Here is a 15,667-nt window from a genome sequence, read left to right as displayed (position 1 = left end):
CAAACACAGCTATGTTTTACAAAGCAATGGCAGTTTGTGGTGTATTTTAAATGAACATTCCAGTCTCAACATTAAGCTCAACTTTGTTTTTAAACTTTGGAGTTCACTAAAAAAATTATACGGCGCTTATACCTATAATGGTAAACTAAACGTTTTGGGAAATTTCCCGCAACACGTGCAAGCCGGAGATTTTAGAGAATATACAGTTCCAGAACACATTCAACGCGTTTTTTATTGGAGAAATTATAACCAATGCTCTAATATGATTCCAATAACAATGCTGAAAATCCATTAGCTTCTTTTTCATTCATATGTAACATACTGCTCTGTATTTCTACAGTTATGTATCTTACCACACATAATTACGTTTTTACTTCCAGAATCTAGAGATTATTATAACATTAATTTATTTTCTCTTTATATGTCTTTCAAAATTACAATTTGAAAAATAATTATGTAACAATTATACATAGCTAATTTGAAATTTAGATATCTACTGTACGTTATGTTGTTTCCATAATTTTAATTAAATTTCCTTTTTTAAAGTAAATAATCTAACAATACGCCTACCACTTGGGCTATAACAAGATTTAGTTATTTACAAATAGATTTTCTCTATTTCAGTTTGTTTTGTTAGGAAAACGAAAATAAAATTCCACACTTGGATATCACAAATTAATACTATAGGATGACCATTTTCAAAATGGCATGTAGACAGATTTAAAGACATATATATATATATATATATATATATATATATATATTCTTGAAGTACACTAGCAATATTTATTGTTGAACCTACTACAAAGTGTTAATCATATATTTAATATGAAACAAAAAAACCCACAGTATTTCTTGACTAGATACGATGGTTGAGCCTAAACTTACTTTGAATTTTCTTTTTTTTTTAAACTTATAATACAATGCTAATTTATTTTTGGGAAAACAGATCCAACATTATATATAGTTATATGTTTCTACATGTATATGCTGTATTTATACACATTCTTTTGATAATATAGATTTCCTCACATTTGTTTTTTTTTTACAACTTTCGGTGCATACTATAGTTCATATTTTTTAATACATGCACTAAGATATTTAATAAACACTTATTCAAAATTTACATTTAGTTCTTTTATTTCTTTATTAATAGAATTGTAAGATATTTAATTTATCAAAATTAAAAAAAAAATTATCAGAGAAAAGGCAATTTAAATTTATGTTTTATACACTTCCATTAATATTATTAAGTTCGTGAGTAGAATTCAACTTACTTTTTGTAACTGAATTGTTTTAAAAAAACAGTTTATCTTCATTGTTTAGATATATTTTAACTGAGATTTTTAAGTAATTAACACAATATTGGTGGTTGGCGAAGTCGTGTGGGTAAAGTTCATGTTTGTTATACCGAAGAGTCTGGAGTTCGAACCCCTGGCAGATAAGGCTAAAGAGCCTGGGAAAACATCTCTTACAGGGGAGACAACTACAAAATCAAACATCTGCTTCCTCGTTTTTTGCTATCTAAGCAAATCCAAAAAGAAAAGCAGGCTGAAATCGAAGTCAATGGCCTATCAGGCGCATACCAAGATGACAAGTAATAATTTAATTATGTTTGAGGAAATCCCGTTCAACATTACAATTAATAACAAAGAAGAAGAAGAGCATAATGTCTTAAATTATTTTTTTTGTATCTTAACGCAGGGATTTATATAATTGGAAAATAACTGTGGTGAAAAAAACAGAATATATTTAACGAAAATTGGGGCTACAAAATTTAATTTTAACGAAAATTGGGGCTACAAAATTTAATTAGTTAGTAAAATTTACGGAGCTTCCAGTGGTGTTTAATATTAACTTAAAAATGCCAATTATCAATTTCTTAATTAGGTTAAAATACATACAATGTCTCACATACTAAAAAGGTTAAACAAGAAGGAGACCCTTAAAGAGAACAAAAAACTTTTTCTTCTCATCCCCTCAAACGTTAAGTTTCTAGTAATGACAAGCATTTATCAAATTATAATAATTCATACATGATTATAACGATATTGGATATATTTCTGTTTTGTATAATGTGCTATATTTATATTGTAGATATCACACATATAGGTTAATATAAAATCATTTGATCACGCAGGAAAAACAACACAAACTTTAATAAAATCATTGTTACTTCAAAATTTAGTTTTTACCCTTTTAAAAGATTTTGTTCATACATTCTAGATTCCGGGCGTGAGTCTGTAGGGCGCCCTTGAGTCCACCCAGCCCCGAAGGGGTATTAAACTCACGCTGTGTCTTGGACGTTAACGGTATAGATAATAAGGAGTGTAGAGTGAACTTCATAAATTATATACCCTACAGGTTTTCTATCGTTTATAAAATAAATTTCTAGATTTAAGCGTATACATTTTACAATCTAATAAAATAGCTCATCGCATTGTTAATAACCATTCAGATTTTTCTTTCTCGAAAATAATATAGAGGAAGTATTGAAATTGTGCACAAAAATTAGATGAGATTTCAAGTTCTCGCAGTTTACACTCCTCCCCCAACTTACTCGTATGGCAAATATAAATACTGTAATGTAATCATGTAAAAATCTAAACGAGATTTTGAAGCTTTTTCATATTTATAACCTTCCAAATGTTATCCAATCCTGTCCGTATGTATGTGTGTATGTAAACACGATACCTTGACTACTATTTCAGTTGCTTCAACGAAATTCCCCAAATAGTATTACATAAATATGTGTCGTTTCTCTCAACTTTTAATTGGTTTCTGATAAACGGAAGTGGTTCTTATTCTACTCCCGGTTTCTTGAAAGCCTATAACTTCAGTATAATTTTAGTTATGCAAACCGCGTTTTAAATGCAAATATAAAATTTTACGAAAATGTTTCTTTTAACTTCTTAACAATTTCAGGTATTCGAAAGTAGCATTTTACTTAATGTCAGTGGAAACACCATAACCTTATTATTGTTTCAGTTAGTCGAAATTTAATTTATAAATAAGAGTTTTTATACTTGGATCACTAAAAAATGGTATAGACTTCTGATATCAGGAAGTGGTACTTTTCTCTTTTGCCTGGTTCTAAAGAACCGATAACATAAGTACCGTTTCATTCAGGTAAACGAAATTTTGTACATAGGTATAAGAACTTATTACCCTAATTATTTCAAACTTTCAGTGATTACCGGTGACCGAAAGAAGTACTTTACGGTATTTTTGATTTCTTAAAAATAATTTTTTGACGTTAAAAACATATCTAAAAAGAGTTAAAATTATTATTTTCAAATTTGATGACATTTACCTTCTAGTTTAACTTTCCTTAATGTTAAACAAAAGTTTAACCAGCAATTTATCGGTATTTATACTCGTATAACAGTCATATTTACGGATAGAAAACCAGTCTAACATTGCATAAAATCATATCTGTAATCAAATTAATATGTTATAATACATGTATTAACAACTATAACAAAAACATTTCATGTTCTAGAAAATGATTATGACGGTAACTAAATAAAACAGTGTTTTACAATCCGCCATAAATGAATGTTAAAACATAAGAAATACAATCATGCATAGGGCAGACTCGAGTTAGGTCCTACAAATTATTTTGCTGCCAAATCAAAGAAAAATTGCATACAATTTTTAAAAATAAAAATCTATTATATAATAATAAACTAAAAATAAGACAAATAAATGATTTTCTTTAGATATTTAATAATAAACTACTACTTAAATACAAACATAATACTGGACGACATATAGCTTATTTACCTATAAATTTGCGCACGTAATTTTTAAAAATAAATTATTTTTAATTATTTATACGGCACCACGAAAGCGCTTTTAAAATCATAAAATCACTTTTTAAAACTTCTGGCCTAACAACTTCTTAAAGACACCAAATTATCGTCTAGAATATAGAATCTATCATTTATGAGTAAGGTTTATGATAACTAAGATTAACAGCGAAGATTAATACAAAGTACTGTAGCCTCGGGTAAAATGACCAATACAATTAATTAAACTTAAGTCTTAAGTTTAGACTTATACGTCATTTAGTTTAGGTTTAGGGTTTCCATTAATGATTAAAAGTCCTCACGAGTTGTTTAATGGTACAGCGTACGGTTGCTAATGCCAAAGCTTAGGGCTCTATTTTCGGGCTCGAGTTCATAGAACGTCCCAGATTACAACCAACTCTGATGCCTACCTGAATTACGATAGAAAAAGTAAGGCAGCCTGACAGAGTTCTACTATAGTATTGCCTTATAAGCCGAGGTCAAAGAAACAGTTAAACTCTACTTCATCTGCCATACAGACCACCAAGTATAAAGGATAAATTTTAAATGTGTTTAAGTGGTATTAAGGCTTATGAACTATATAAGCAATATACTTTGCATTAACGCTAAAATGGATACATAATCTGATCCTAATCCTGACCATATCGTTGAACTTGCTTAACCATGAATTCTTACATTATCAAATAGTGCCCTTATTAGACACGAATTTTTAAGTTCTTTTAACGTTGGATAATCCCAGCTACATACTATGCATTTAAAAAAACTGAAATATAGAAAAATGATTCCTATAATCTACAAAATGGTGTTACATTTGAAACTCATTGTTTTTAGCGCAATTTCCATTCTGGAGAATTGCGTTTATTAACTCGTCTTTTCTGGGAATGTGTGTCCGGGCTTTAAGTCGTATCTCCTCCTCAACGAAGCAATATCGATGACTAGTTCCAAAAGCAATTATGTTAAGCAAGTTACCAGGATGAACATAGGCCATAAAAATTCCGGGTTTCTTTCATGGATTTCCCGGAAAAGCAAAAAAAACTAAAAAAAAAATGCAGTTTTTGGCCCATATCTCGGCAACCAGACCACTTAGCGACTTGAAACATGTACCAATCGATTTCTGCCATAATTTAGAACAATATTGCCGAAGAAAGTTTTCAAAAATATCCTTTCGCTCGGTCACAAAAAGTTTTTTTAATTAATTAAAATTTGGACCGAATTAGTAGGCATTTTATCAAACCACACCACACGCGTCATCACGTTCAATAGCTGCGCCATCACGTCAATGGCTGCGACATCACGTTCGGTAGCTAGGCGCGCAATGGTTTTTAGTCATGTTACTCTACTGTAAATAAAACATGTAAAATACTGATTTTTTAAAAATAAAAAACGTTTTAATAACTAACCAATGGTTTTACTAACCCTGCTCTTGATTTACGCTACGACAGAGCTATTTTTAGATAACATAAGGAAATTGCGCTAAAATTGTCACTAGACTTTTTTAATTACTTGTTTGTTTTTTTAATTAAGCAAAATTTTAAAATTAAACATTAACTCGGCAATAGCATGGCTATACACAGCAAATAATATGTCATTTTAAAAGTTATATCTTGTATGACCACCAAAACAGCAATATGGAAAAAATTAAGTCTGTTAATATATTTCTAATGTCGTATTTCATATTTCGCTTTTTGCATTTGGCGTATTATATTATATCATATTTTATACTTTGTTTTAAATATTAAACTTATGAGTTTTCGTAAGCGCCTAATATTTGTTTTACAAATATCCAATGATGCTAAGATTAACAGATTTGAAAATGTATAAATCAACGAATTAACTTTAGTTTTCAAAGTATAAATAACAAGAAAAACTTAGGTATGGCTCTAAGAATGACAATCTCTGATAAATTGTGTAAATGTCTTGATAAATTATGGGCAGATGAAGAGCTTTTTGACTTTACAGTTCAAATCAATGACGTTTCCTTTAAATGTTATCGCGTCATTCTCGGAGCGTGTTCGCCATTTTTTCTTGGTCTGCTGAGATCTGGAATGAAAGAAGCCAACGAGGGACGTGTAGTTCTACAAGATATATCAGCCTTCATTTTTCAGTTAATCTTGAAAATTATATACACCCGAGAAGACATGTTGAGTCTTGACAACTTCATAGAAATCTGGCACTCTGTGGACATGCTGCAAATTGGATTTCTTGTAGAATTATGTGAAACATTCGCTACTAAAAACATAAAACTGAAGAATTTCAGTGAAATCTTTTCCACTGCCAACCTCTTTACTTCTAAATTAGTGCTGTCGTCAGTTAAAACGTTCATGATCCAGAACATTGAAGCTATTTATACAGATACACTGTCTTTAGAATTATCGTTTGATGAAATGTGTTTTATAGTTAGCAGTCATGCCCTTCATTTCAGCACTGAATACAAACATGTTGTTACAGTTTCTGAAACGGTAAGCAACTGCAACTGCAACAATAAAAAGTTCAAAACATTAGAGCCAGTTAATAGTTTACATAATGTTAGCATGAATCTATTAATTGTGAAAACAAGCCAATAGATGTAACTCACAATGATAAAGAATCAAATCGATCAGAGAGGGAGGTTTCAGTACAATCGGATAGTTTGTGTTGTAGCTCAAAAACCACTTCTTCAGAAAATGTTAGTCGTGATAGATTTGATAAACTTGACATCCTACTGAGTCAAGTACGAACGTGTATAATAAGCCCAGAGTTACTTATGAATGTTTTAGAGCATCGTCTTATTAAGCGAAACGGTAAAGCTCGACAGATCATCGCCTCGGCTATTGTAAATCAGACTTCTTTTCATCACGGACAGTGGCCTACAGCTGGTATCTTCAGACCGTTTCACGAGTATGGCAACTTTTGCGTCACTAGTATGAACGGTAAAGGGAAATTCATGTTAATCGATCCGCTTGATGAAAAAAGGTACACTCTAACGTCATGTCCCCGATTATGTCGCAATATCCAGCTAGTTTCTTTTGACAAGGAGCTCTACGCCACTGGTGGAAAATTTGTAAATCAGATTACAAGAAACATGTTTGTTTACAGGGATAAATCATGGACACATGTAGTAGAGATCCCAGGAACAAGTATATTACTAGCAAGCAATGGACAATACATATACGCTACAAGTGTATTTGAAAAAGTAATATATCGAATAAACCCGAAATGTAACCCTACTAACATGATTAGTTTCACAGATCTACCAGCTGCATGTTTTGCAATGAATGTCATGAGCTACCAAATGTATCTTCTATTCTTTAATGGTTTCGACGAAACAGAAATTCATATGCTAGACATTCAGGCCAAGAGCTGGACAAGACTGGACAACCTTGATGGACCAGCTAAAGAAATCATCAGTTTTCGTAACGACGAAAACCACTTTGTGCTACAAACAAACGGAAACTTGTGGACTTTGAAAGAAACCAGTGAAAACATCAGATTCACTCGTGTCGCAAAACTGTGGAATTTTGACAACGTTCTGTATGGAGCTATCTTTTACAGAGAAAAATTAGTCATCTTTTACAAATATCTAGAACACTGGCTGAAAGACACATTTGTTCATAAAGTTGACAATGTTTTTCATTCAGTTAGTTATTATAAATATCATCTCCCTGTTCAAAACTGATTCCTGTTGTTCTGCCCAAATCTAGTCTTATAGAATTTTTATATAAATGGGATGTCTAGAACAATGATTTATAATGTTTTACACGTGCATCACAATTCAGTAATATTGTTCAACTATTACAAACCCGTAGCTTAATAACGCATGCAGTTTTAATAATACGGCACAGGCTCAATAGGAAACCATCTTGTTAAATAATATCACCGTGCATACAGTTTTACACCTTTTATATGAAATGTATACATATAGTGCTCATGTTAAAAAGTCTCAACGGATACCATAACGAAGTAACTATTTACTTCAAAATAGACTTGCAATGCAGGAAACCAAAAATTAAGGACAAGCAATGGTATCTAAGTGAGTAATTGATGTAAAGTTGCATATAATAATATTTAAAGTTTTTCTATTAACATACATTTATAAGTAAAATAAGTTGATTTTGACTTCAATAAAATCAATTAGAACACTGATAAGAATATAGGTGTTCATCAAAATTGTACTATTAAACATATTTTGTATACTCGTGTTGCTTATTTTATTCGGATTGATGTAAAATGTTTAGGAAATGTTTTAAAACAAATATATAATTAATCTGTACTGATCGCCCCAAAACTATCTCTTATCTAACAAATAATTACATGAAAATCAAGACAGTTAAATCGGGATATAGCAGTGGAAGTTAAGTTTGTCAAAAACGCAAATGTAAAACATTCTTGAAATTTGCTGCATGAGATTACTAAGCATTCTGGGAATGTTTCGCGTGTTTTTTTTCGAAAAAAAAGATGCTTAAACTTTTAAGCTATACATAACCCCTACGTTGTGATATAAGTTACAGGCAATGGATGATAGCACAATTTGTTTCAAAAGTGTGTTAATTTCTTTATAATCTTTCAATGTTTTCTTTTGGGAAACATCAATTGCACTCAACTTCTTATTCTTGTGTTAAGGATAATTTTTTTGTACTAATTGAATTGTTTATTTAAAGCAGAAACGTCCATTGAGTCTAGTAATAAAATGAACATAAGGTACAGGGTGAGCCAAGATTAACAAAATTACTAAAGGTGGACGTTATCAGTTCGATTCAAGTTTTAAAAAATGCATAATTTTATTGTAACAGTCTCACTATTTTAAGACTAGTATGCTCCGTCACACATAGTCACAAAAAAGCCAGACTCCTCCCCCATAAAATGACGTCACACCTAAGCGGACAACCGCCCTCAAAATCGCAGTTGAATTTTTCTTAAAAAACGATATTTTTCTAAAAACTCCAAATAGAGTATTTTAATCAAATTCTATTACAATTTATTAAATCTGTTTTCTAAAACGCAAAATAACGGCTAAAACTCGTTTTCTATAATTGCTCTTTTATAATTAAAAAGTGTGACGCCACACCATCTCACGTCCCTCCGTCCCCTACATCACACACCGTCACAAAATTACGAACCCCTCTCCCCCCTTCTAATGTGACGTCATTTATAGACGACCCATAATTAGCAATTTAATTAGGATATAATTTTATTAGTAATAGTAGATGCAATTTTTCCTTAGATTAAGTAGGACTTTACTTCAAACACTGAAGACTGACGACAGAGGAAGTGAGTTAAATAAAAGCTTGTAAAAAAACCCACATTTAACAAGCTTTTATTACAAGCTTATATTTAACTCACTTCCTCTGTCGCCAGTCGTCTGTCTGTCTAGATGCAAACGACCGAGCGAGATTGCAGGCACTTCTAACTGACAGTTACTGTTCATAATTGGTACGTGGGTAAAGACATGAAGACAATGCACCATGACATTAAATTTGACTTAATTGGTCAATTAATTAAAATTTGATTAAATTAGTAGGCAGACCTATCCAACTACTCCACACGCGTCATCACTTTCAACAGCGCGTCATCACAAAAGCTGAATGGAAATTATACAAATTTGATATAATACATGACTATATATAAAATTTCGGTACTTAAGTTATAGTGTTTACATACACACAAACATACAGACAGACAGTTTGACAGGGTTGCATAACTAAGTTTTTAAGGCTCCGGAAAGTTATAAAACATTTTTCAAAATCTTTTTGCACAATTTCAATACATCTATATATTACTAAAACTCAAGTTTGTTTACATGTTTGAATATTTATTTATTTATTTTTTTGTTTTTTGTCCGATCGAATACTCTAGAAAATGGGCGCTAGGTGGTGAGCTGTAAAATAGTATGTAGGTAGAGAAAAAATTTTGTTTTCAGACAGACTGTTAATCACACATTTATTTAAAGACGTTAATTAATTTATTGATTTATTCATAGTTAATTTTAAAGTTTTAGAACAAAGGCTTAACGTTGACTGAATAGTGACGCCCCTGATTTTTAGTACAATAAGATGGCGGCTTCCATTATACAGAATCATAGGCCCATTCAAAAGTTTAACGCGTTCTAAAGCTAATTTTCTGTCGGCCATAACTTTAACAATACGTCCGTTTGCTGTTTTTATTACGTTCCAACACTTATATAAATTTTCAACTGTCTTTTTCATTTAGTTTTACAATAATCGATCTATCTAGCTAGAATATGTCTAATGATTAGAGTTACGCAAAAACTTAAGCAAACGAGTCGTAGAATCTAGATCTAGATAATTCTATCTAGATCTACGTTGTTATTGCGTCTATTTTCCATCTGACAGGTGCAATGAAAAATATCAGCATTGGTTGTTTATCTCATAATAGTTTGGATAAACAATTTTTAGGATAGGTTATTTAATGTACTGTGGGGATTGTTCGATTTGCCAGAGTACAGTTACCATGAAGGGTGGAGATTTGTAGATTCAGATTACGTAATGTTGTTTTTACTTTAATGCCTTGATTTTCATTAAGATAAATACAAATGGTAGCTGCAGTGAGGTTAAAGAATTTAGTAATAAAACAGTAAGCGTTAGTAATCTCAGAAGTTAAAGACAATTACAAATACTATGGACGTTTCGACCCAAGGTCTTTGTCAGCACACAACAGTGCGGTTACAGATAGGACAAAAAACACACACAGTAACACATTTTTGGACTTAGCTCGAAAGTGAAAACACGACTTGTCTAAATGCCACGATATCCAAAAAAAAAAGACCCTTGAAAAAGAACGCTTGGTTGCCGTATAGGGGTTGGAGGCGTGATGTTGGGATGTGGATGGGGTTAAGTGAAAGATACTTGTTCTTAAACCATCCGGTGCCCGTGTCACAAATCTAAGTATGAGTCGCGTTTCCGTGTTCAGTCTGTTTTTTTTTAAATTATGTCAAAACCGACCAGCGGTTACACACAACTCGGTCTTTTTGTCAAGCCCACTCATATTAAAGTGTTTGGCCACAGGAAGACTAACTTCTGTGTTTATTGATCGTATGTATTGTTTGACCCTGACAGACAATCGTTTCCCCGTTTGTCCAATATATAAGATGTTATATCGCCATACTGGATGACATAAACTACGTGACGAGACTCACAGTTTAATTGATTTTTTAATTCTGAGGCAGTTGGAATGCTTCAGTCTGAAGGGTGAAATCTGTTATTGCATTTGCAGGAACAAGGAGTGGGGCCAAGCATGGTGGTGATTTTGGGTGGCAGGTGGCTCCGGACTAAAACGTCTCTAAAATTGCATTCCCTTCTAAAAACAACCAAAGCATTCTGTTAAAATAAATGGCCTAAGTGGAGGTCTGACTTAAGGATAGAGTAATTTTTTATAATAAAGTTTTTCAGCCTAAACTGAATGAGGATGGTAGGGTAAGACGTGTTAAGTTTTAAATGACTTTTGTTTTAGAAATTTTAGAAAGGAGAGGTGGTCAACAGTTCTTATGCGGTGAATTTATGACTGGAGTATATGCTCCGGGTATGGCCTTATGCGGTGTAGTGCTGACTGGAGTATATGCTCCGGGTATGGCCTTATGCGGTGTAGTGCTGACTGTAGTATATGCTCCGGGTATGGCCTTACGCGGTGTAGTGCTGACTGGAGTATATGCTTCGGGTATGACCGGAGTCGGAAGAATGTAATAGCGCACTGTAATTGCGCACTTGAAAAAAAATTGAAATAGGGCCACAACAACTTTTGCACCATTGAAGTGCGTTTATTTTACACGTTTACTTCCGATCATGCAGTATATTAGAACCTTTTAAATTTTAAGTATTTTCATTAGGTGCATGCGAATTTTGTGAAAGTGTAGATCTATTAGAAAGGACTCCGAATAGAGCTGAGAAAATACGTATTATAAAATAAATAGTTGCTGTATACTATAATTATTATTTCGAAATAGAGCAAAATTTCACCATTTAGTACGAAGTTGTAAGCAAAAAGGTTACGTTAAATCTGTATTGGTTTTATTCACTATTATTTTGAAAGCCGTGTATACTTTCAAGTCCTTACCAACTACAGATAGGTCTATAAATATTTACATAAGGTAAGTAGAAGCGTATGAGTTTATAACTTGGATAACTTAGAGGCATATCATAGCATGGAGCATGTAGAGCGATCACTTTCAACGTCTAATAATCTTTGAGACAAGCATTATTTGGAAATGTAACGAAATATTGAACCAAAACTGGGTTTATAAAGCCATATAGCATATGGTATGTATAAAAACAAAATATTTGTGAATGGTCTTTGGTGAATATAATTCAATCGATGCAAACTATGAATAGCTCAGACCCTCACAACTTTCATCATTCAGTTTAACTAGAACTGTAAAAGGGGCAGGTGATTCTGATAAAGATAACTGTGAATAAGATTACATAATCAATATATATATATATATATATATATATATATATATATATATATATATTATACATGCGTGTGTATGTGTGTGCACGTATGTGTTTATGTTTATACAAAAAAGTTTTTATGGTTTTGATTTTTTTTTACTCTGGTAGGTATTTTAAAATCTGTTACAAGTTTGCTTACATCATGACAACCCCAGAAGTCTGTACTCAAATCGTCAAGTGTCTGCAGGATGTGTGGACTGACAAAATGTTGTTTGACTTTGCCGTCAAGATCGCAAACGAAACAGTTCAGTGTCATCGTCTCATCCTAGCGGCGTGTTCTGAATTTTTTAAAGGACTTTTTCGTTCTGGTATGAGGGAAGTCACAGAGAACTGTGTTGTTCTACACGATGTTTCTTATGAGGGGTTTCAATTAGTTTTAAAAACAATATACACAGGTGAAAATATTTTAACTTTAGAAAATCTTTTTGAAGTTTGGCGAGCAGTAAATCGCTTACAGATAACATTCATGATTGATTTGTGTGAGAACTTTGCTATTGAGGCAATCAAACTAGACACTTGGGAAAATATTTATAGTAATGCAAAAATGTTTGATTCAGAAAAGGTTATTCAACAGCTTCACTTATTCTTGTTAAAAAACTTTGATCCAGTATGTCTTTCAGCGACATTTCTACAGCTGTCTTTCAATGAAGTCAGGGGTTTGATCAAAAGTCCAGAACTTAACGTCGTCTGTGAAGATGTTGTGCTTGAATCAGTTATAAGGTGGGTCAAACAAGTTCCTTATCATGAACTCTACATGTACGATTGCCTGTCTGCACATTGTAACTCTGAGCCGAACCGAAACAATAGGGTAACAGAAACGGCAGTGGTTGCGAAAAAACAAGGCGAGATTACTGAAGTTCTTGACGAACTGAAACACGACTCTTTCAAAGACATAAACCCGATTACAGCAGAAACAAATGATAACAAAGATACAATTTGTGAAAACATTCTTGAAAAAAATGATTATCATTTAGAAAGAAAGCAACACCTTCCAGAACTTGTAAAGCTAGTGAGGACATGTCTTGTGAGCCCGGCTGTTTTAGCTCGTGTCTATAAAATGGAAATGATATATGAAAACAATGTCTTAAAAGATATCATGTTTAATGCAAGTCATTATGTCCAAAACTTTAGACACGGTCAGTGGCCAGAAGCTGCCGTACACAGAGCATGCAGTGAATACATAAACTCTGCAGTGTTTGAAGAGCATTGTGGTTCCTTTAGAGTATTAAATATATTCGAGCACAAATGGTTTAATATTTCAAAATGTGAATATTTACAAGAAAACATTCAGCTCGTCTCTTTTGATAGTGAACTCTACGCTGCAGGGAAACAACAAAACCAACCAAACGAACCGTGTAAACTTTTTGTCTTCTGTGATAAAAGATGGGTGGAAGTTGTAAAAATGCCCTGCCAGAATTTGCTGTTGCTCTCATATGAACAATATATTTACATCTTTAACAAAGACGATAAAGTTATTCATAGGGTAAACCCAAAGAAAAAAATTCCAATTGTAGAAAAGTTTACAGATTTTCCAGAAAATGTTGAAGCAAAACACGCAATGATTTATGAAAAATATTTTTTAATATTTTGTTCTGAAACTCAAAACGGGAATTTTGTGACAGCTGTCCGTAAATTGGATATTTCGTCCAAAATTTGGACCAAATTAGACAATTTAGATGGATCGGCAGAACACATAATAAGTTTTAAGAATGACAAACACAGCTATGTTATACAAAGCAATGGCAGTTTGTGGTGTATTTTTAATGAACATTGCAGTCTCAACATTAAGCTCAACTTTGTTTTCAAACTTTGGAGTTTACAAAAGAAGTTATACGGCGCTTATACCTATATTGGTAAACTTCACGTTTTGGGAAATTTCCTGAAACACGAGCAAGCAGGAGACTTTAGAGAGTGTACGGTCCCAGAACACATTCAAAGCGTTCATTACTGGAGAAATAATAACCAATGCTCTAATATGATTCCAATTACAATGCTGAAAATTCATTAGCTTCTTTTTAATTTATATGTAACATACTGATCTGCATATCCACAATATTGTATCTCATCACATATAATTCAGTTTTCACATGGATGATGTAGAGATCATCATTACATTTCCTCATTAAATGCCTTTTTTTCAAAATCAAAATTACATTTTCAAAAAATAATTATATAATCATTAAATATATCATTGGTATTTTCATTCATGGTTTACATGTTGCGACATAAAAGCACCCATAATGTCCATGATGCAAGTTTACAAATTATAAGTCACGTCGAAAATGACATTTACCTTAAAGTACTAAACTTTATGTTTATTTATTTAAATAAGGTATGTTTAAATTACAGTAGATAGCTACATTGAAATATAAGGTCTGTTGTTTCCAAAATGTCATAACCTGATTTAGTTATCTAAAGCTAGATTTTCTCCATGTCAGTTTGCTTTAACTGAGAAACGAATTTTTACACGTGGGTAACACAATTAGATTAATTAATACTATAGGTTGCGCATTTACAAAATGGCGGTAGCCATATATAAAGGCATGAATATACTTGAAACATACTGGCATTATTTATTGTTGAATCTACTACAAAGTGGTAATCATATATTTATTATGAAACAAAAAAAACACAAAATTCATCGACAAGATACGATGATTGTGTCTAAAGTTACTTTAATTTTTCTTTTTTTAAAATTTATAATTCAATGCTACATTACGTTTGGAGAATATAGATTTCCTCACATTTTTATTGATTTACAACTTGTAATGCTTAACATATTTATTCAATACATGAACTGAGATAGTTAATAAACGCTTGTTTGAAATTTACATTTAGTTCTTTTATTATATTTAAATAGGATTGTGAGATATTGATTTTCTCAAAATGTAAAATGTATTTTATAATCAGAGAAAATGCGATTTAATGGATGAGGCTCGAGAACTGGGGACAGCAACTCTTCTAGGAGAGATAACTCTAATATCAAACAGCTGCTGCATTGAAATTTTCTATGTAAGCAAATTCAAAAGAAAAGCAGGCTGAAGGCAACTTCCTATATGACGCAGAACAAGTTGTAACGTAATTTTTAATTTCTTTGGAGGAAATCCTGTCCAACGATGCTATTAAGAACAATAAAGAAGAAGAGCACAATGTCTTTAAGAATTAAACTTTTTTAAACCGTAATTTAGGGTAATTATATAATTGGAAAATAATTATGGAGTAAACAGAATATTTTTAATGGAAAATATAGGACTATGAATTTTAATCATTTTATAAGGTTTTCGACTAGAGGTGTTTAATATTAGTTTTAAAATCTCAATTATCGATTTCTTAAATAGGTAAATATATAAAATTTCTTATTTACTAAAAGGCTAAACAAGAACGAGACCCTTAGAGAAGAGAAAATAAAAA

General features: G+C 31.9%; 2 protein-coding genes across 2 annotated transcripts; both read left to right on the top strand.

The window, feature by feature from the left end:
* Positions 1-5,686: 5,686 nt before the first annotated feature.
* On the top strand, positions 5,687-7,467 carry LOC131951706 (kelch-like protein 41). Its single transcript, XM_059314064.1, has 2 exons — positions 5,687-6,271; positions 6,370-7,467. Exons 1-2 carry the CDS (start codon positions 5,687-5,689, stop codon positions 7,465-7,467), a joined length of 1,683 nt encoding a protein of 560 aa, XP_059170047.1.
* A 4,907-nt stretch (positions 7,468-12,374) lies between these two features.
* On the top strand, positions 12,375-15,247 carry LOC131951697 (kelch-like protein 22). The gene is made up of 2 exons (XM_059314056.1): positions 12,375-12,976; positions 15,167-15,247. Exons 1-2 carry the CDS (start codon positions 12,399-12,401, stop codon positions 15,180-15,182), a joined length of 594 nt encoding a protein of 197 aa, XP_059170039.1. The 5' UTR covers positions 12,375-12,398; the 3' UTR covers positions 15,183-15,247.
* Positions 15,248-15,667: the final 420 nt, after the last annotated feature.

Source organism: Physella acuta, unplaced genomic scaffold, assembly GCF_028476545.2.
Source record: "Physella acuta isolate Inbredline_101_S28 unplaced genomic scaffold, ASM2847654v3 ptg000822l, whole genome shotgun sequence".
NCBI classification, from domain to species: Eukaryota; Metazoa; Mollusca; class Gastropoda; family Physidae; genus Physella; species Physella acuta.
The sequence above is the reverse complement of the archived record's forward strand: the minus strand, read 5'-3'. Positions and strand labels throughout refer to the sequence as shown.